A 22,496-nucleotide genomic window follows, 5' to 3' on the forward strand; every position below is an offset into this window, starting at 1 on the left:
GCTCCTAACGCTGGTTTTAGGCTACCCCCGGTATTTGGAGTCAGTCAAAAAAGGGTCTAACGCTCACTTTTCAGCCGCGACTTTTCCATACCGCAGATCCCCTTACGTCAATTGCGTATCCTATCTTTTCAATGCAATCTTTCTAACTCCGGTATTTAGAGTCGTGTCTGAAGTGAGCGTTAGAATTCTAACGACAAAACTCCAGCCGCAGAAAAAAGTCAGTAGTTAAGAGCTTTCTGGGCTAACACCGGTTCATAAAGCTCTTAACTACTGTGCTCTAAATTACACTAAAACCCATAAACTACCTATGCACCCCTAAACCGAGGCCCCCCCCACATCGCCGATTAAATTTTTTTAACCCCTAATCTGCCGACCGCCACCTACGTTATACTTATGTACCCCTAATCTGCTGCCCCTAACACCGCCGAACCCTATATTATATTTATTAACCCCTAACCTGCCCCCCACAACGTCGCAGCCAGCTACCTACACTTATTAACCCCTAATCTGCAGTCCGCACGCCGCCGCCAGCTACATTATAGCTATGTACCCCTAATCTGCTGCCCCTAACACCGCCGACCCCTATATTATATTTATTAACCCCTAACCTGCCCCCCACAACGTCGCCGCCACCTACCTACAATAATTAACCCCTAATCTGCCGACCGCAAAGAGCCGCCACCTACATTATAGCTATGTACCCCTAATCTGCTGCCCCTAACACCGCTGACCCCTATATTATATTTATTAACCCCTAATCTGCCCTCCCTAACATCGCCGACACCTAACTTCAATTATTAACCCCTAATCTGCTGACCGAATCTCGCCGCTATTCTAATAAATGTATTAACCCCTAAAGCTAAGTCTAACCCTAACACTAACACCCCCTAAGTTAAATATAATTTAAATCTAACGAAATTAATTAACTATTATTAAATAAATTATTCCTATTTAAAGCTAAATACCTGTAAAATAAATCCTAATATAGCTACAATATAAATTATAATTATATTATAGCTATTTTAGGATTTATATTTATTTTACAGGTAACTTTGTATTTATTTTAACCAGGTACAATAGCTATTAAATAGTTAAGAACTATTTAATAGCTAAAATAGTTAAAATAATTACAAAATTACCTGTAAAATAAATCCTAACCTAAGTTACAATTAAACCTAACACTACACTATCAATAAATTAATTAAATACAATACCTACAATTACCTACAATTAAACCTAACACTACACTATCAATAAATTAATTAAATACAATACCTACAAATAACTACAATGAAATAAACTAACTTAAGTACAAAAAATAAAAAAGAACTAAGTTACAAAAAATAAAAAAATATTTACAAACATAAGAAAAATATTACAACAATTTTAAACTAATTACACCTACTCTAACCCCCCTAATAAAATAACAAAGCCCCCCAAAATAAAAAATGCCCTACCCTATTCTAAATTACAAAAGTTCAAAGCTCTTTTACCTTACCAGCCCTGAACAGGGCCCTTTGTGGGGCATGCCCCAAAGAATTCAGCTCTTTTGCCTGTAAAAAAAACACATGCAATACCCCCCTTAAATAAACCTAACACTAAGCCCCTGAAGATCTTCCTACCTTATCTTCACCTCACCGGGTATCACCGATCGGTCCTGGCTCCAAAATCTTCATCTAAGCCCAAGCGGGGGCTAGACATCCATCATCCGACGGCTGAAAAAGTCCAGAAGAGGCTCTAAAGTCTTCATCCTATCCGGGAAGAAGAGTAGATCCGGACCGGCAACCATCATCTTCCAAGCGGCATCTTCTATCTTCATCCGATGAGGACCGGCTCCATCTTGAAGACCTCCATCGCGGATCCATCTTCTTCTTCCGACGACTAGACGACGAATGACGGTTCCTTTAAATGACGTTATCCAAGATGGCGTCCCTCGAATTCCGATTGGCTGATAGGATTCTATCAGCCAATTGGAATTAAGGTAGGAATATTCTGATTGGCTGATGGAATCAGCCAATCAGAATCAAGTTCAATCCGATTGGCTGATCCAATCAGCCAATCAGATTGAGCTCGCATTCTATTGGCTGTTCCTATCAGCCAATAGAATCCTATCAGCCAATCGGAATTCGAGGGACGCCATCTTGGATGACGTCATTTAAAGGAACCGTCATTCGTCGTTCAGTCGTCGGCCAGGATGCATGTTCCGTGTCGGAGGTCTTCAGGATGCTGCCGCTCCACTCCGGATGGATGACGATAGAAGATTCCGCTTGGATGAAGACTTCAATCGGATGGAAGACCTCTTCTTGCTCCGCTTGGATGAAGAATTTGGCTCGGCTGGGTGAAGACGACTCAAGGTAGGGAGATCTTCAAGGGCTTAGTGTTAGGTTTATTTAAGGGGGGTTTGGGTTAGATTAGGGGTATGTGGGTGGTGGGTTGTAATGTTGGGGGGGGGTATTGTATGTTTTTTTTACAGGCAAAAGAGCTGAACTTCTTGGGGCATGCCCCGCAAAGGGCCCTGTTCAGGGCTGGTAAGGTAAAAGAGCTTTGAACTTTAGTAATTTAGAATAGGGTAGGGCATTTTTTTATTTTGGGGGGCTTTGTTATTTTATTAGGGGGCTTAGAGTAGGTGTAATTAGTTTAAAATTGTTGTAATATATTTCTAATGTTTGTAAATATTTTTTTATTTTTTGTAACTTAGTTCTTTTTTATTTTTTGTACTTTCGTTAGTTTATTTCTTTGTATTTATTTGTAGGAATTGTATTTAATTTATTTATTGATAGTGTAGTATTAGGTTTAATTGTAGATAATTATAGGTATTTTATTTAATTTATTTATTGATAGTGTAGTGTTAGGTTTAATTGTAACTTAGGTTAGGATTTATTTTACAGGTAAATTTGTAATTATTTTAACTATTTTAGCTATTAAATAGTTCTTAACTATTTAATAGCTATTGTACCTGGTTAAAATACATACAAAGTTACCTGTAAAATAAATATTAATCCTAAAATAGCTATAATATCATTATAATTTATATTGTAGCTTTATTAGGATTTATTTTACAGGTAAGTATTTAGCTTTAAATAGGAATAATTTATTTAAGAAGAGTTAATTAATTTCGTTAGATTAAAATTATATTTAACTTAGGGGGGTGTTAGTGTTAGGGTTAGTGTTAGGTTTAATTGTAACTTAGGTTAGGATTTATTTTACAGGTAAATTTGTAATTATTTTAACTATTTTAGCTATTAAATAGTTCTTAACTATTTAATAGCTATTGTACCTGGTTAAAATACATACAAAGTTACCTGTAAAATAAATATTAATCCTAAAATAGCTATAATATCATTATAATTTATATTGTAGCTTTATTAGGATTTATTTTACAGGTAAGTATTTAGCTTTAAATAGGAATAATTTATTTAATAAGAGTTAATTAATTTCGTTAGATTAAAATTATATTTAACTTAGGGGGGTGTTAGTGTTAGGGTTAGACTTAGCTTTAGGGGTTAATCCATTTATTAGAATAGCGGTGAGCTCCAGTCGGCAGATTAGGGGTTAATAATTGAAGTTAGGTGTCGGCGATGTTAGGGAGGGCAGATTAGTGGTTAATACTATTTATTATAGGGTTAGTGAGGCGGATTAGGAGTTAATAACTTTATAATAATAGCGGTGCGGTCCGCTCGGCAGATTAGGGGTTAATAAGTGTAGACAGGTGGAGGCGACGTTGTGGGAGGCAGATTAGGGGTTAATAAATATAATATAGGGGGTCGGCGGTGTTAGGGGCAGCAGATTAGGGGTACATAGGGATAATGTAAGTAGCGGCGGTTTACGGAGCGGCAGATTAGGGGTTAAAAATAATATACAGGGGTCAGCGATAGCGCGGGCGGCAGAATAGGGGTTAATAAGTGTAAGGTTAGGGGTGTTTAGACTCGGGGTACATGTTAGAGTGTTAGGTGCAGACGTAGGAAGTGTTTCCCCATAGCAAACAATGGGGCTGCGTTAGGAGCTGAAAGCGGCTTTTTTTGCAAGTGTTAGGTTTTTTTTCAGCTCAAACAGCCCCATTGTTTCCTATGAGGGAATCGTGCACGAGCACGTTTTTGAGGCTGGCCGCGTCCGTAAGCAACTCTGGTATCGAGAGTTGAAGTTGCGTTAAATATGCTCTACGCTCCTTTTTTGGAGCCTAACGCAGCCATTCTGTGGACTCTCAATACCAGAGTTATTTTAAAGGTGCGGCCAGAAAAAAGCCAGCGTTAGATACGCGGGTCGTTACCGACAAAACTCTAAATCTAGCCGAGTGCCTGCTCCCAGATAACTTCACGTGCACGAGCACAGTGTTATCTATATGAAATATGTGAACTAACACCCTCTAGTGGTGAAAAACTGTTAAAATGCATTCTGAAAAGAGGTGGCCTTCAAGGTCTAAGAAATTAGCATATGAACCTCCTAGGTTAAGCTTTCAACTAAGAATACCAAGAGAACAAAGCAAAATTGGTAATAAAAGTAAATTGGAAAATTGTTTAAAATTACATGCCCTATCTGAATCATGAAAGTTTATTTTGGCCTAGACTGTCCCTTTAAACTGGATAAAGGATGAATATATATATCTGTAATTTCATATATAAGGGTTAATTAAATTATCTTCGGTCATAATGGAAGTTATGATGAGTAAAAAAGTAAACTTAAAACCATTTATAAATTGATGGTAAATCCCAGTGTTTCAAAAAAAAAAAAATGCTAGGATTTACCAGCACTAGAAATAAATGGGACCTTCAGTGATGACTTTTTAAAAAGGTATGTGAAACGTACCTCTTTCTTTGCTGCGGCCTCCTCGCTAAACTAATGACACCCATGGCAAAGCTCTATTTTTTTCAATGAGGTGACGTTTCCACCTCTTAGCCAATAGCCATGCTAGCTGAACCGCTCCACTCCGGATGGATGACGATAGAAGATTCCGCTTGGATGAAGACTTCAATCGGATGGAAGACCTCTTCTTGCTCCGCTTGGATGAAGAATTTGGCTCGGCTGGGTGAAGACGACTCAAGGTAGGGAGATCTTCAAGGGCTTAGTGTTAGGTTTATTTAAGGGGGGTTTGGGTTAGATTAGGGGTATGTGGGTGGTGGGTTGTAATGTTGGGGGGGGGTATTGTATGTTTTTTTTTACAGGCAAAAGAGCTGAACTTCTTGGGGCATGCCCCGCAAAGGGCCCTGTTCAGGGCTGGTAAGGTAAAAGAGCTTTGAACTTTAGTAATTTAGAATAGGGTAGGGCATTTTTTTTATTTTGGGGGGCTTTGTTATTTTATTAGGGGGCTTAGAGTAGGTGTAATTAGTTTAAAATTGTTGTAATATATTTCTAATGTTTGTAAATATTTTTTTATTTTTTGTAACTTAGTTCTTTTTTATTTTTTGTACTTTCGTTAGTTTATTTCTTTGTATTTATTTGTAGGAATTGTATTTAATTTATTTATTGATAGTGTAGTGTTAGGTTTAATTGTAGATAATTATAGGTATTTTATTTAATTTATTTATTGATAGTGTAGTGTTAGGTTTAATTGTAACTTAGGTTAGGATTTATTTTACAGGTAAATTTGTAATTATTTTAACTATTTTAGCTATTAAATAGTTCTTAACTATTTAATAGCTATTGTACCTGGTTAAAATACATACAAAGTTACCTGTAAAATAAATATTAATCCTAAAATAGCTATAATATCATTATAATTTATATTGTAGCTTTATTAGGATTTATTTTACAGGTAAGTATTTAGCTTTAAATAGGAATAATTTATTTAATAAGAGTTAATTAATTTCGTTAGATTTAAATTATATTTAACTTAGGGGGGTGTTAGTGTTAGGGTTAGTGTTAGGTTTAATTGTAACTTAGGTTAGGATTTATTTTACAGGTAAATTTGTAATTATTTTAACTATTTTAGCTATTAAATAGTTCTTAACTATTTAATAGCTATTGTACCTGGTTAAAATACATACAAAGTTACCTGTAAAATAAATATTAATCCTAAAATAGCTATAATATCATTATAATTTATATTGTAGCTTTATTAGGATTTATTTTACAGGTAAGTATTTAGCTTTAAATAGGAATAATTTATTTAATAAGAGTTAATTAATTTCGTTAGATTAAAATTATATTTAACTTAGGGGGGTGTTAGTGTTAGGGTTAGTGTTAGGTTTAATTGTAACTTAGGTTAGGATTTATTTTACAGGTAAATTTGTAATTATTTTAACTATTTTAGCTATTAAATAGTTCTTAACTATTTAATAGCTATTGTACCTGGTTAAAATACATACAAAGTTACCTGTAAAATAAATATTAATCCTAAAATAGCTATAATATCATTATAATTTATATTGTAGCTTTATTAGGATTTATTTTACAGGTAAGTATTTAGCTTTAAATAGGAATAATTTATTTAATAAGAGTTAATTAATTTCGTTAGATTAAAATTATATTTAACTTAGGGGGGTGTTAGTGTTAGGGTTAGACTTAGCTTTAGGGGTTAATCCATTTATTAGAATAGCGGTGAGCTCCAGTCGGCAGATTAGGGGTTAATAATTGAAGTTAGGTGTCGGCGATGTTAGGGAGGGCAGATTAGTGGTTAATACTATTTATTATAGGGTTAGTGAGGCGGATTAGGAGTTAATAACTTTATAATAATAGCGGTGCGGTCCGCTCGGCAGATTAGGGGTTAATAAGTGTAGACAGGTGGAGGCGACGTTGTGGGAGGCAGATTAGGGGTTAATAAATATAATATAGGGGTCGGCGGTGTTAGGGGCAGCAGATTAGGGGTACATAGGGATAATGTAAGTAGCGGCGGTTTACGGAGCGGCAGATTAGGGGTTAAAAATAATATACAGGGGTCAGCGATAGCGCGGGCGGCAGAATAGGGGTTAATAAGTGTAAGGTTAGGGGTGTTTAGACTCGGGGTACATGTTAGAGTGTTAGGTGCAGACGTAGGAAGTGTTTCCCCATAGCAAACAATGGGGCTGCGTTAGGAGCTGAAAGCGGCTTTTTTGCAAGTGTTAGGTTTTTTTTCAGCTCAAACAGCCCCATTGTTTCCTATGGGGGAATCGTGCACGAGCACGTTTTTGAGGCTGGCCGCGTCCGTAAGCAACTCTGGTATCGAGAGTTGAAGTTGCGTTAAATATGCTCTACGCTCCTTTTTTGGAGCCTAACGCAGCCATTCTGTGGACTCTCAATACCAGAGTTATTTTAAAGGTGCGGCCAGAAAAAAGCCAGCGTTAGATACGCGGGTCGTTACCGACAAAACTCTAAATCTAGCCGAGTGCCTGCTCCCAGATAACTTCACGTGCACGAGCACAGTGTTATCTATATGAAATATGTGAACTAACACCCTCTAGTGGTGAAAAACTGTTAAAATGCATTCTGAAAAGAGGTGGCCTTCAAGGTCTAAGAAATTAGCATATGAACCTCCTAGGTTAAGCTTTCAACTAAGAATACCAAGAGAACAAAGCAAAATTGGTAATAAAAGTAAATTGGAAAATTGTTTAAAATTACATGCCCTATCTGAATCATGAAAGTTTATTTTGGCCTAGACTGTCCCTTTAAACTGGATAAAGGATGAATATATATATCTGTAATTTCATATATAAGGGTTAATTAAATTATCTTCGGTCATAATGGAAGTTATGATGAGTAAAAAAGTAAACTTAAAACCATTTATAAATTGATGGTAAATCCCAGTGTTTCAAAAAAAAAAAAAAATGCTAGGATTTACCAGCACTAGAAATAAATGGGACCTTCAGTGATGACTTTTTAAAAAGGTATGTGAAACGTACCTCTTTCTTTGCTGCGGCCTCCTCGCTAAACTAATGACACCCATGGCAAAGCTCTATTTTTTTCAATGAGGTGACGTTTCCACCTCTTAGCCAATAGCCATGCTAGCTGTACGGCGCTATGCTAGCATGGCTCTTGTTTAAGATCTGGAAAAGTAAGCGTGCAATGGTCGGGTTTGGAAGACCCCTACATGAAATGTGTCTCTTTCTCTGTACTTTACAGAACTTTACACATGGCGGGGAGTCCGAAGGATCTCGATGTGCACCTTACTCGGAACTAAAAAAGCGTGGATGTGATGATGAATATGTGATAAACCCCAAAGGATCTGTAAGAATTTTAAAAAACAAACCATTAAGCGACAGTGCAGAGGAAGAGACAGTCATCCAGCTAACTCCCCAGCGAGTACACCTGAAACTGCGTCCTGGTGAGTGCCTTGCCTATATCATGTGTAACAGTAATTATACTAGAATCTAAGGAATCACTCTGTTATGTCATTAACCAATTAAAAGAGGGGTTTATTTAGTTTTGACAGTAAAGAAACCAATCAGGATAGGCTAACAATTTATATGTAGGAAGGAACTTCTAGAAGAACAAAGATGTGTCAAGAATCAAGAAGATGATCTATTTCTGCTGACTGGAAGAGGCTGAAGAATTTAGAATATTCAATTAGATGGTTCTTCTCTTTTTTCTTTTACTAATTTTATACTCTTTATACTCCTTATTTTCAACACCTTCTATTTATCTTTCTTCTTTGATTTCTTCTCCTTAACCTTTCTTTTTCTTCTTCTTTTCAAAATTGTGGGTGATGTTATCTGGGCATAACAAGTCCAAAGTGCAAACTAATAAACAAGATACTCACAGCAACATAAAGTATCAGAAGTAATAATTCTAAATTACATTTTGTTAGGGTGACAAACATTGCTCTGGAAGAAGGATGCCCATTTATATCAGTTTATTTCCCAAAGAAATGAGTCCTGCTGTATGCCTAGAAGTGGTAAAAACAAACAAACATCTGAGATAAACAGTGATACAAATGCATACAGAGAGAGGAGCGAATAGCAGCTCAGTAGCTTGTTCTATGGCAAGTTACCGCCTAGGAGCAGCCTCATTAAGCACTATTGTGCTTTTCACAGAGGAGCACTTACCGGAACTATATCAGTCTGATCCCTCCTAGCAAGGTCAGTCCAGCCTGGAAACACCAGACAGTCCTCCTCTGAACAAGGAACATGGCAACCTCAGATAATTGTTTTGATACAAAGCATCTAGTCTGTGTGCCCAGCAATAACAATAGTCTCTCAACATACTATCTGCTATTTGTAATAATGGTATTTTTCTGCAACTTCTTAAAGGGACACTAAAGTTTATGTTTATTTCCTATGTTCTTTAGTAATCACACTGTACTGAGGCTTTAGGTCTTTTTAAACATCCACACATGGTCCGTCTGGCTGTACATTGAAGCAGAGGTCGCACTGCCTGTTCATAGTAAATAATCAGAGTGCCCCTCCAGCTCATTTACTTTTAAATAATTTAAATATATTTATTTAATAATTCATCATTAATGGTGGCCTTGGAGGCAATTGTCACCTTGTCCCCTGACCCAGTCCACTTCTGATTTTAAGTCTTACCAGGTGCAGCCAACTTAGAGCAATCATTAAAGGGTGCAGGTTATATAGGATGGCCCTACTAATAATTATCATTATTTAGTACTTTTTATTTAAGACAAGCAAGGTCTAATGATTATTGTTCTTTATGTACTGAATTTAGTCCAATATGCCCTAGTGATTCAGCCAATGCAAGTTCTAGACAATTCCTCTTATGGAGCCATCTATTGTAGGAACAGCAAACGGAAAATGAATTCTAGATTGAATGATTTGCTCGAGGTAAATATTAGCCTGATAATATGTATATAATGTTTTTAATTATCAAAGTTGTTTGAAACAAATTTGTGTAAAATCTTAGGCCTAGATTTGGAGTTCTGCGGTAAAAGGGCTGTTAACGCTCCGCGGGCTCTTTTTTCTGGCCGCACCATAAATTTAACTCTGGTATCGAGAGTTTAATCAAATTGCTGCGTTAGGCTCCAAAAAAGGAGCGTAGAGCATTTTACCGCAAATGCAACTCTCGATACCAGTGTTGCTTACGGACGCGGCCGGCCTCAAAAACGTGCTCGTGCACGATTCTCCCATAGGAAACAATGGGGCTGTTTGAGCTGAAAAAAAACCTAACACCTGCAAAAAAGCAGCGTTCAGCTCCTAACGCAGCCCCATTGTTTCCTATGGGGAAACACTTCCTACGTCTGCACCTAACACCCTAACATGTACCCCCGAGTCTACAAACACCCCTAACCTTACACTTACTAACCCCCTAATCTTGCCGCCCCCGCTATCGCTGACCCCTGCATAATTTTTTTAACCCCTAAATTTGCCGCTCCGTAAACCGCTGCAACCTACGTTATCCTATGTACCCCTAATCTGCTGCCCTAACATCGCCGACCCCTATATTATATTTATTAACCCCTAATCTGCCCCCCTCAACGTCGCCGACACCTGGCCTACACTTATTAACCCCTTAATCTGCCGAGCGGACCTGAGCGCTACTATAATAAAGTTATTAACCCCTAATCCGCCTCACTAACCCTATCATAAATAGTATTAACCCCTAATCTGCCCTCCCTAACATCGCCGACACCTACCTTCAATTATTAACCCCTAATCTGCCGAGCGGACCTCACCTCTACTATAATAAATGTATTAACCCCTAAAGCTAAGTCTAACCCTAATACTAACACCCCCCTAATTTAAATATAATTTACATCTAACGAAATAAATTAACTCTTATTAAATAACTTATTCCTATTTAAGCTAAATACTTACCTGTAAAATAAATCCTAATATAGCTACAATATAAATTATAATTATATTATAGCTATTTTAGGATTAATATTTATTTTACAGGCAACTTTGTAATTATTTTAACCAGGTACAATAGCTATTAAATAGTTAAGAACTATTTAATAGTTACCTAGTTAAAATAATAACAAATTTACCTGTAAAATAAATCCTAACCTAAGATATAATTAAACCTAACACTACCCTATCAATAAAATAATTAAATAAACTACCTACAATTACCTACAATTAACCTAACACTACACTATCAATAAATTAATTAAACACAATTGCTACAAATAAATACAATTAAATAAACTAGCTAAAGTACAAAAAATAAAAAAGAACTAAGTTACAAAAAATAATAAAATATTTACAAACATAAGAAAAATCTTACAACAATTTTAAACTAATTACACCTACTCTAAGCCCCCTAATAAAATAACAAAGCCCCCCAAAATAAAAAATGCCCTACCCTATTCTAAATTAAAAAAGTTACAAGCTCTTTTACCTTACCAGCCCTGAACAGGGCCCTTTGCGGGCCATGCCCCAAGGATTTCAGCTCTTTTGCCTGTAAAAAAAAAACATACCATACCCCCCCCCAACATTACAACCCACCACCCACATACCCCTAATCTAACCCAAACCCCCCTTAAATAAACCTAACACTAAGCCCCTGAAGATCTTCCTACCTTGTCTTCACCATACCAGGTTCACCGATCCGTCCTGGCTCCAACATCTCATCCCAACCCAAGCGGGGGTTGGCGATCCATCATCCGGTGCTGAAGAGGTCCAGAAGAGGCTCCAAAGTCTTCCTCCTATCCGGCAAGAAGAGGACATCCGGACCGGCAAACATCTTCTCCAAGCCGGCATCTTCAATCTTCTTCATCCGGTGCGGAGCGGGTCCATCTTGAAGCAGGCGACGCGGATCCATCCTCTTCTTCCGTTGTCTCCCGACGAATGACGGTTCCTTTAAGGGACGTCATCCAAGATGGCGTCCCTCGAATTCCGATTGGCTGATAGGATTCTATCAGGCCAATCGGAATTAAGGTAGGAATTTTCTGATTGGCTGATGGAATCAGCCAATCAGAATCAAGTTCAATCCGATTGGCTGATCCAATCAGCCAATCAGATTGAGCTCGCATTCTATTCTACTACAGTCTCAAAATGTTTAATGTCCCATTAAAGAATGGAGAAATGAGTGAGAGATATAGTGAAATTACTTGATTGGGAACAACTAGAGAAGGGAAAATGACTCATTTTATCCTGTAACACTGATACTTTGTGGTTTGTCGTTTTTAGGGCAAGAGACAAAGTTCCACGTGAAGTTCAAGCGGGCAGAGGGGTATCCGATTGACTTGTATTATTTGATGGACCTGTCATACTCCATGAAGGATGATTTGGAGAATGTGAAGAAGTTGGGCAATGATATTCAGAAGGCACTGCAGAATGTTACAAAATCTGTGCGCATAGGTAAGACCTGAGATACCAAGAAAACTGTACAAACCTTTACAACTACAGCCAACCTGGCAGAAGGGCAAACTGTACCATTTAATAGAGTCAGAAAACAATACCACACATCACAAACTTTCTGCAGGTAATGAGATCTGGCATTAGTGAAATAAACTACTGTACAGAACGAGAACTCTGCAGAAGCATTAGGATCTCCTCTGAGTAAGTGCACTTACGTGTACATTTATGATCATCCTGACTAAAGCTCTCTACCTCGAGAGATTGTCTAAAAGTTTAATCAGTACTGTAAGGTCCCTCAAAGAATTTTAGTAATAAAACTTTTAGTTTGAGAGCTGTTTATCTTGCTACACAGGTTTCTGAATGCCTAGGAGAGACACCTACATTACAATATAATGCTAAAAACCTACACAGATTTTACCTGATTTCTCTCCGTGCCAGCCCTGAGTCAAGTTTTGTGAGCTGATATTATTCATATATTGAGATAAGTAAGATTTTGTATAAATAATGGAGAGATAAGCTAATGAGATCTGCTCTCCCTTGAAGCTCAGTCCATTTAATTGGGTTGTGGTTTAATTAACAAAACATTTATTTCATAGAAAAAATGAACTAAAGGAGCAATTTCCCATACATTTTATACTCTAAAGCTGGTATAACAGGTCATTGGAACACACATTAAATGCAAACCAATTTTACAGTATACTGTCCCTTTGAGTAGTCAGATGTATGTGTGTTGGTTACAAATATATTCCAAATAATATCACTACACTAAAAATCATTAATACTAAGAATGGTACAGTACCCTGAATGTTTAAAGGGACATTCTAGTAAAAACAAAAATGACATACCCTAATTTGTTAGAGAATGTAATTTTAACACTAGCAACTCTACAAGTTCAGTGCAAAGCGGAAACTGCCACTGAGCCAATCAGCAGTGGTAGTTGTACGACCTAGCGGCATTACTGCTCCTCCTGCTGAATTGGGTCAGGGGCAGTTTCCACTAGAGACCAAAATGCTCCTGAGCGGTACTATTAGCAATTTGTTTAACCCCTTTGCATTTCTAATGTTAAACTGCATGCTCTAACAAATAAGACATATTTTTTTCATTAGAATGACCCTTTAAAGATGCTAAAAATAGCATTTAGTATATTAGATTAAAAGAACTGAAATTGAGTATTAGATTTAAACAAATATTATACTTTAAAGGTTTTGGTTCATTTGTGGATAAGACGGTGCTGCCCTACGTAAGTACAGGGAGAACCCAGCTTAAAAATCCTTGCCCATCTCGGACGGAGCGCTGCCAACCAGCTTTCAGCTACCGCCACGTTCTGCCCTTAACGTCAAATCTCACCCTGTTCCAAATGAGCGTCAGTGCAGAAATATCTCTGGCAATCTGGATTCACCAGAGGGGGGATTTGATGCTATGCTTCAGGCAGCTGTGTGCACAGTAAGTGTCCAGTGAATAATGCAGATAAATACACAATGCATAAAACTATTTGTTTTCCATCAAGTTCTTTTTAATGAATATACATTTACAATTTTAAACAAAATGTACTAAATATTGGGTTTTATACACTGTGGGGAAATACGTTCCCATTGTAAACACATTGGGGCCTATCTATCAAGCTCTGAACGGAGCTTGTGGGCCCGTGTTTCTGGCGAGTCTTCAGACTCGCCAGGAAACACAAGTTTATGGAGCAGCTGCTCCATAACCCTGTCCGCCCTGTCTCGAGTACGATCGGGTTGATTGACCACCCCCCTGCTGGCGACCCATTGGCTGCGAGTCTGCAGGGGGGCAGCGTTGCACCCAGCAGCTCTTGTGAGCTGCTGGTGCAATGCTGAATACGGAGAGCGTATTACTCTCCGCATTCAGCGATGTTTTGCGGACCTGATCCGCACAACATTTTAAATATAGGCCCCATTATAAGGTTCTCAAGTTCACACTTTCTAGCTTATATTTACAACCGGAAATATAGGAATTGCTGTATCTCCCTTTAATTTAGATGTATATATATGAATCATAACCAACAGGGTGCGCTATCAATATTGCAAGCCCATGCTTATAATAAGACAAAATCTGGTATTACAAATGAATGGTTGAACAAGTTGCCAACTGTTCTGTTTTCCCTGGGACACTTCCAGTTTTTGGCTTCCTGTCCCTGTCTATTAAGTGTGTCCCATGGTCAGTTCAGCCTGTATTTAGTTTTAATAATATTGTGTGCAGTGCAGTACTCCCACCACGGGGGTAGCGGTGGCTTTTGTGTACGTGTGTATATGTGTGCGTATGTATGTGTGCGTATGTATGTGTGCATATGTATGTATGTGGGTGCATGAATGTGTGTGTATGTATGTATGCTAATGTATTTGTGCACATGTATGTATGCGTGCATTGTATGTTGTGCGTATGTATCTGTGCGTATGTATGTGTGCATATGTATGTGTGTGTGCATATGTATGTATGCGTGCATATGTATGTGTGTGTATGTATGTGTGCACATGTATGTATGTGGGTGTATGAATGTGTGCGTATGTATGTGTGCATATGTATGAGTGCGTATGTATGTGTGCATATGTATGTATGCATGCATATGTATGTGTGTTATGTATGTGTGCACATGTATGTATGTATGCACATGTATGTATGTGTGCATATGTATGTGGTGTGTATGTATGAGTGCATATGTATGTATGTGGGGTGTATGAATGTGTGCGTATGTGTGCATATGTATTTATGGTGCTAATGTATGTGTGCACATGTATGTATGTGGGTGTATGAATGTGGCGTATGTATGTGTGCATATGTATGTATGTGGGTGTATGAATGTGTGTGTATGTATGTGTGCTAATGTATTTGTGCACATGTATGTATGCATGCATATGTATGTTGTGCGTATGTAAGTGTGCGTATGTAGGTGTGCATATGTATGTATGTGTGCATATGTATGTGTGTGTATGTCTGTGGTGCACATGTATGTATGTGTGCATATGTATGTGTGTATGTATGTGTGCACATGTATGTATGTGTGGCATATGTATGTGTGTGTATGTATGTGTGCACATGTATGTATGTGTGCATATGTATGTGTGTGTATGTATGTGTGCACATGTATGTATGTGTGTATATGTATGTGTGTATGTATGTGTGCAAATGTATGTATGTGTGCTAATGTATGTGTGCATATGTATGTGTGTGTATGTATGGTGTGGCACATGTATGTATGTGTGCATATGTATGTATGTGTGCATATGTATGTGTGTGGGTGTATGAATGTGTGCGTATGTATGTGTGCTAATGTATGTGTGCACATGTATGTATGTGTGCATATGTATGTGGTGTGTGTATGTATGTGTGTGTATGTATGTGTGCACATGTATGTGTGTGTATGTATGGTTGCATATGTAATGTGTGTGTATTATGTGTCACATGTATGTATGTGTGCATATGTATGTGTGTGTATGTATGTGTGCATATGTATGAATGTGTGCGTATGTATGTGTGTGCTAATGTATGGTGTGCGCATGTATGTATGTGTGCATATGTATGTGTGTGTATGTATGTGTGCATATGTATGTGTGTATGTATGTTGTGCACATGTATGTTTGTGTTGCATATGTATGTGTGGTGTATGTATGTGTGTATGTATGTGTGCACATGTATGTATGTATGTGTGCACATGTATGTATGTGTTTGTATGTATGTGTGCATATGTATGTATGTGGGTGTATGAATGTAGTGCGTATGTATGTGTTGCATATATATGTATGTGTGCATATGTATTGTGTTGTATGTATGTGGTGCATATGTATGTATGTGGGTGTATGAATGGTGTGTATGTATGTGTGCATATGTTATGTATGTGGGTGTATGAATGTGTGCGTATGTATGTGTGCATATATATGTATGTGTGCATATGTATGTATGTATGTTGTGCAATATGTATGTGTGTGTATGTATGTGTGCATATATATGTATGTGTGCATATGTATGTGTGTGTATGTATGTGTGCATATATATGTATGTGTGCATATGTATGTGTGTGTAATTATGTGTGCATATGTATGTGTGTGTGTGTATGTGTGCATATGTATGTGTGTGTATGTATGTGTGCGTATGTATGTATGTGTATGTATGTGTGCATATGTATGTGTGTGTATGTATGTGTGCATTATGTATGTGTGTGTATGTATGTGTGGCATATATATGTACGTGTGTGTATGTATGTGTGCATATGTATGTGTGTGTATGTATGTGTGCATATGTATGTGTGTGTATGTGTGTGTATGTATGTGTGCATATGTATGTGTGTATGTGTGCATATGTATGTGTGTGTATGTATGTGTGCATATGTATGTGTGTGTATGTATGTGTGCATATGTATGTGTGTGTATGTATGTGTGCATATGTATGTGTGCATATGTATGTGTGTGTATGTATGTGTGCGTATGTATGTATGTGTATGTATGTGTGCATATGTATGTGTGTGTATGTATGTGTGCATATGTATGTGTGCATATGTATGTGTGTGTATGTATGTGTGCGTATGTATGTATGTGTATGTATGTGAGACAGTGGAGGGCAGCATAGCCCAGAACGACCATAATAATTAAGGCCCTTAGGAGTGTGCTGCTGTGAAGGTTGCAACAATGTTGCATTAGTGAGGGTGGGGTTTAGCTTACCTTTAAGTAGTCAGCTCCCAAGGCCCAAACCCTCTTTTCCAGCTCGTCTTCACAGCGTCAGGATCATCTGTCAGGAGTCCTGTGGAAGAAGATGTCGGAATTAGATGAGCTGATGATCGATGAGTTTGACTCTGGAGAAGATGTGGTGCAGCCTTCCCCCCCTCGCACGGTGAGTCGTCCCCGGGGCCTAGCCTGTATCCCGAAGTTAGAGTTGTCTCTCCCTCCCCTCCTTTAATCCCCCTTTCAGTAGAGGTGGGTCCCCAAATAGCAGAGGAGGTTATGTTAGGGGAACAGGGCCCTGTTCTGGACGGGGGGGAGGCCGTATCTGCTCCGGTCGTTCTTACCGGGGAGGCGGTCTCCACGGCGGTAGCGCTGCTCCAATCCTTGGCAGCGGTGCTTTCCGGCGGGGGGCCGGCATCCCAGGGAGGCCTCTCGGCTTCAGTTTGCGCGCCGGCGTCCACGCGGTCCTCCATGGCCTCTTCAGAGCCCGTCTCTTCCGGTTTGGCCGTTTCCGGTGACGTCACTTCCGGTGACGTCACGTCCGGAAACGCCATTCCGGACACAAGAGGCAAGCGGGCAGCATCGTCTTCTCCGCCGGGGTACGCAGGTAAGAGAGGGGTACCCCGGGGGGGGGGCGACGCCCGCGGGGGGTGCGCAGCGAGGCTCAATTACTCAGCGCCCGCGAAGGGACACTGATTTGGCGGCCATTGAAAGGGGTAGAAGGTTGCATGAGGGATCTCATGAGCAGGCCGCAAGCCTGACCGGGGGTATGTTAGCACTTGACGGTGCTCCGATGGGGGCAACTAGTGTGTCTGAGGGGCAAGTGGTTTCTGAGGGGCAAGGAACAAGGGCACGTTCGCCCAGAAGGGCCCAGATTAGGGAAACAGGCATTAATGAGCAGGCCGCAGGCCTGACGGGGAATATGCCTACTGCGCAACAAGTCGCAGGGGCCTCAGGCCGCAATCACGCAGCCTGGGGGCAAGCGTAGGCCCGCGAATACATCGCGGCCTAGCAGACGACGTAGTACTGCGTCACGCAGCAAACGTAAACACCCGACAGGGTGCGCGGGCGGCGCCCGCGGGTGTGGCCCTCAGCGGGACTCCGCCAGGTGTTGTCACTAGGGCTTCAGCAAAGAAAGGCCCAGTTATCACGCCCAGTCCTTTGTCAGGGCACGCAGGCTGCGAATGAACAGAATAGACAAGTACAGTTTGCTAATGCAGTGATGAATGTGCGTATGGCTGATATGGTTGATGATGGTATTGAAGAGTGTGGCAGTGATCACAGGAGCCCCAGTCCCCTAGGGTCCCGGGGTAATGTGGTTGGTGGGCCTTCGTCCCCTTCCCTGGGTACTCCTCTTTCACATTTGTCTCCACAGATCATTATGGAACCCAGAACTGCATTACAGCCACTCCAGTCCACCCCCAGTGCCGTGGAAAGGGAGCCACAGTCTCAGGAACAGCCATCCACCTCTTCTGGTCCTGTCCCGGTGCAACGCCTCTTGGGAGCTGGTAAGCGCGCTATTACTTTTGAACGTAGTGTTTTAAGTTCATCCTCGGATGATTCAGGTTCAGAGAGTGATAGATCCCTGGGGTTGGAAGCGAAAGGGCAAAAAAAAAAAAGAATGTATAGGATGGTGAAATGGTTAGTGGAAGAAAGGAAGGCTATGGGTCTTCCCCTCCCCCCTGGTTCATCCCGCATGGAGCCCACTGTTCCTATGTTGACACCTCCTGCGTCAACAGACTTAGTTAGCCCACTTATGGGGAACAGGCGCAGGGCAGCTATACATGGGGACACTGACACATGGCCTGCGTTTAGCCTTCATGAGCATCTCAAATCTAAGATGGTGCGGCGCATTCAGGGTGGGAGGTACGCGCACATGTTTGAGCTTTCTGCGGAAGCTTATCGCCAGAAAGAAATGGCGGATGATGGCACGGGCCCGAAAAAATTTAAACGCCCTGATTCCTATGAGGAATGGCGCAAGTGCTTTAGGGTTTATGCGTCCTGTTATATCTCTAAATTTTCCCGATCAAGCCTTAAACATCCTGAAATATCAGGATTCCATTGAAACAGTGTACGAGAAGTACAGGGATGGAGCTTGGCGGGATTACGACGCTGCTTTCCGTAGGAAGATGGTTGGGAACCCTCTTCTTACTTTCGGTGACGTTGATTCGCGTCTGTGGGCGCAATTGGGTCCTGAAAAACAGGCGGCGCCTGCTGCAGTAGTCGGAGCATCAGGGGGCGTTAAGGCCTCGCAGCGCTCTCGACGGCGGGCCACAGGGGTGTGCTGGCGCTTCCAGGACAAATCATGTACCAGGGGAGCGGCATGCGCATTTCGGCACGCGTGCAGAACCTGTGGTGGCGGCCACTCGGGGTCCGAGTGTACCAGAACCCAGGACGCGGGTCGTCCCCAAGAGAGACCAGCAGCTGGCTCAAAACCTTTCACTGTTGGAAAGGGCGGGCCACACCTCTGAAGGTGGCCGTAATTGAGAAGTTGGCTGCTGCTATACCCATTCGAGGAGGCCGCCTTGCTGCTTAGAGGCGGTCTGCGGTCGGGATTTGTTATCCCAGTCGGATCGCACGTGGAGGGTTCCTTGTCACGCAGGAACCTGAAATCCGCGTATCAGTTTCCCGGGGTTTTTGCGGGATAAACTGAACAAAGAGATTGGGTTGGGTCGTATGGCAGGCCCATTTGAAGATATTCCCCTGCCAGGGCTGGTGGTATCACCCTTGGGGGTGGTTCCAAAAAAGGAGCCGGGTAAATTTCGGCTCATCCAACATCTGTCCTTCCCGAAGGGTCGTTCGGGTGAATGACGCCATCCCCCCTGAACTGAGCTTAGTTTTCTTACCAATCATTTGATGAGGCATTGGGGCTAGTTCGCAGGGCAGGGGCCGGGGCTCTGATGGCTAAACTGGATATAGAGTCCGCCTTTCGGCTCCTGCCCATTCACCCCTCCTCTTTAGGCTTATGGGGTGCTATTTTGAGGGGCAGTACTACGTGGACAAATGCTTGCCCATGGGGGTGCTCAATTTCGTGTGCCTACTTCGAGGCTTTCAGCTGCTTCTTGCACTGGGCCATTGCGGAGGTGGCCGGATTCGACGGCCTGGGCACACTATTTGGATGATTTCCTGCTGGTTGGGCGGGCAGGATCATCTGAGTGTGCTTTCCTGATGAAAGTCACTAGGTTTCTAATGGATAGAATGGGAGTTCCTCTGGCGGAAGACAAGTCCCAGGGTCCTTGCACGTGCCTTACTTTTTTGGCATTGAAGTTGATTCGGTGGCAGAGCAGTGCCGTCTGCCACATGAAAAAGTTCAGCGCATGTTGGAGTCAGTACGCGCTATGAGAGCAGAGCTGTATAGCTCCGTGAAGGATCTTCAAATCCTATTGGGTTTGCTGAACTTTGCCGGCAGGATCATTCCCATGGGAAGAATATTCCTTCGCAGGCTCGAGAGGCAGCTGTGCGGAAAAAGATCGCAGACCCGGAGGTTCCGGGTGTCTGCTGAGATGGTGGAAGATCTTAAGGTCTGGGAAGATTTTCTTCTCCACTTTAACGGGATCTGTCTGTGGCGGGAGGTTGTTCCTTCTAACGCAGCGATCCAGTTGTTCACTGATGCGGCTGGGTCCCACGGGTACGGGGCTTTCTTGGCCGGGCAATGGAGCGCGGGCCCATGGCCCGCCGCGTGGATAGAGAGCGGCTTGGTCAGGAACTATGCCTTCTCGAACTGTTTCCCATACTGGTTGCTCTTGACATTTGGGGCAATCAGCTTCGCGACCGCGAGGTGGTTTTCTGGACAGATAACATGAGCGTTGTTTATGCTGTTCACAGATTATCATCTAGTTCCCCTCCGGTTGTGCGGTATTTGAGACTGTTGGTGCTGAGGTGTCTGCACCTGAATATTGTGTTCCGTGCTAAGCATGTCCCGGGCGTCCAGAATAGAATTGCTGATGCGCTCTCCCGTTTTCGAATGGGAAGCATTTTATGCTTTGGTGCCCGATGCGGACACTAACGGATTGTCCTGTCCCACTTACTTATGGCAGGTGGCGCTGGATGGGGCCCCTTGATTGCGATGGTGCGGGGCTTCCCTCGCTCCGTCTACCTGGGCTACGTATGTGAAATACTGGACGGAGTGGATCGCCTTTTGTGACTTCAGGTGTCGTCCCTCCTGTGACGGGGACCAGTGGGGCTTGCTTGAATGGATTACCGAACTTAAAGGTAATGGTGTTTCGAAGACTGCGATGGGTTCACGCCTGGCGGCAAGTGTCCTTTTTCTGCAAGTTGTATGGGCTTGTTGACGCCTCGAAGACCTTCCTGGTTAGGCAGGTACTTCGGGGCTGGGGGCGTATGGCCCCCAGGGTCAGGGATTTCAGGGAACCAGTTACCATGGAGCGTCTGGTAACGTTGTGCCAAGTTTTTGCCGGCGGTCTGTTCATCCGCCTATGAAACTGCCCTATTCTCAGCCGCCTTTGGTTGGCTTTTCACGGGGCTCTTAGGGTAGGGGAAATTGTCCCGCCCTCTAAGAATAAGACGGGCGGCCTTTTGCTGCCTCATGTTAGAGACGACGGGTCGTCTATCTTGGTCTTTCTTCCCAGATCCAAAACTGACCAGGAAGGGAGAGGTGCCTGGTTGGCTTTGCCATCCCATGTTGAAGCTGTTTGCTGCCCGGTCAGACTGGTTAAAGCCTATAGGGACGTGCGTCCTGAGGGTTTCTCGCAATTTTCTAGTTCACGAGGACGGTTCCCCCGTTGACTAGATTCCAGTTTAGGAAGGTGTTGGCCTGGCAGCATCAAAGGCAGGTCTTGATCCCAGGGTGATTGCTCCCCATTCCTTTAGGGTGGGCGCGGCCACCACTGCCGCTAGTTTAGGATGGTCGGCTGACCATATTAGAGCTCTGGGGAGATGGAGGTCGCAAAGGTATCTTTTATACGTTAGGCCTTTGACTGTTTAGAAATGATTATGTTTTGCAGATGCAAGGGATAACCTCTGTTTCTTTTCTTAGGACCAAGGAGCGGTCCACTGAGAGTATGGATTACGGGGCATTCGTACATCCACTGGGCGGAGCTTCGAGCGATCGCGAGACCTGATGGGCGTCAGCTGGGGTTCCCCTCTTCCCGAGTCACTGTTAGGTGGTTAGGGCGCAGGGGGCTTACGTGGCAGGCTCTGCCTGGGTTGCTGCAGGGGGCTTTGCGCAGGTGGGAGAAAACCCCATTGTACTTATCATTCACGCAGGTGGAAATGATATGGGGCTCCTACCATGCAAACAGCTCAGTGCAGTTATTCAGTCGGATCTGCGCACGATTCAGGCATGGATTCCCCAAGTCAGGATAGGGTGGTCTAACATCATCCCCAGAATAGAATGGCGCCATATGCAGTCTCATCGCGTGGCTTTTCAGGTCCGCAAGAAAATTAACAGAGAAGTGAGGATTTTCTTAGGGCAGTCAGGTGGGTTTGTTGTGGAACATGGGAACATATCAACGGCTGAGAGGTGCCTCTACAGAAGGGACGGGGTGCACCTCTCTGAGAGGGGCATTGACCTGTTCCTCTGTAATTTGAGGCGTGCTATACTTAATCATCTATAGGTGTGGCGGCAAGAGGTGAGCCTGTTGGGCTATCTCTTGTGGCGGTTGGTCCGCGCCCCGGTTTGCCATCAGAGGTAGAG

General features: G+C 42.0%; 1 protein-coding gene across 1 annotated transcript in view; it reads left to right on the forward strand.

Annotated features, from left to right (window-relative positions):
- The window catches only part of ITGB7 (integrin subunit beta 7), a 234,525-nt gene that overhangs the window by 85,341 nt on the left and 126,688 nt on the right, over nt 1–22,496 (forward strand). Inside the window, 4 exon segments of the mRNA XM_053708319.1 lie at nt 8,032–8,233; nt 11,997–12,167; nt 13,370–13,537; nt 13,540–13,610. Coding sequence (XP_053564294.1) covers nt 8,032–8,233; nt 11,997–12,167; nt 13,370–13,537; nt 13,540–13,610 — 612 coding nt within the window.

Source organism: Bombina bombina, chromosome 3 (genome assembly GCF_027579735.1).
Source record: "Bombina bombina isolate aBomBom1 chromosome 3, aBomBom1.pri, whole genome shotgun sequence".
Taxonomy (NCBI): Eukaryota; Metazoa; Chordata; class Amphibia; order Anura; family Bombinatoridae; genus Bombina; species Bombina bombina.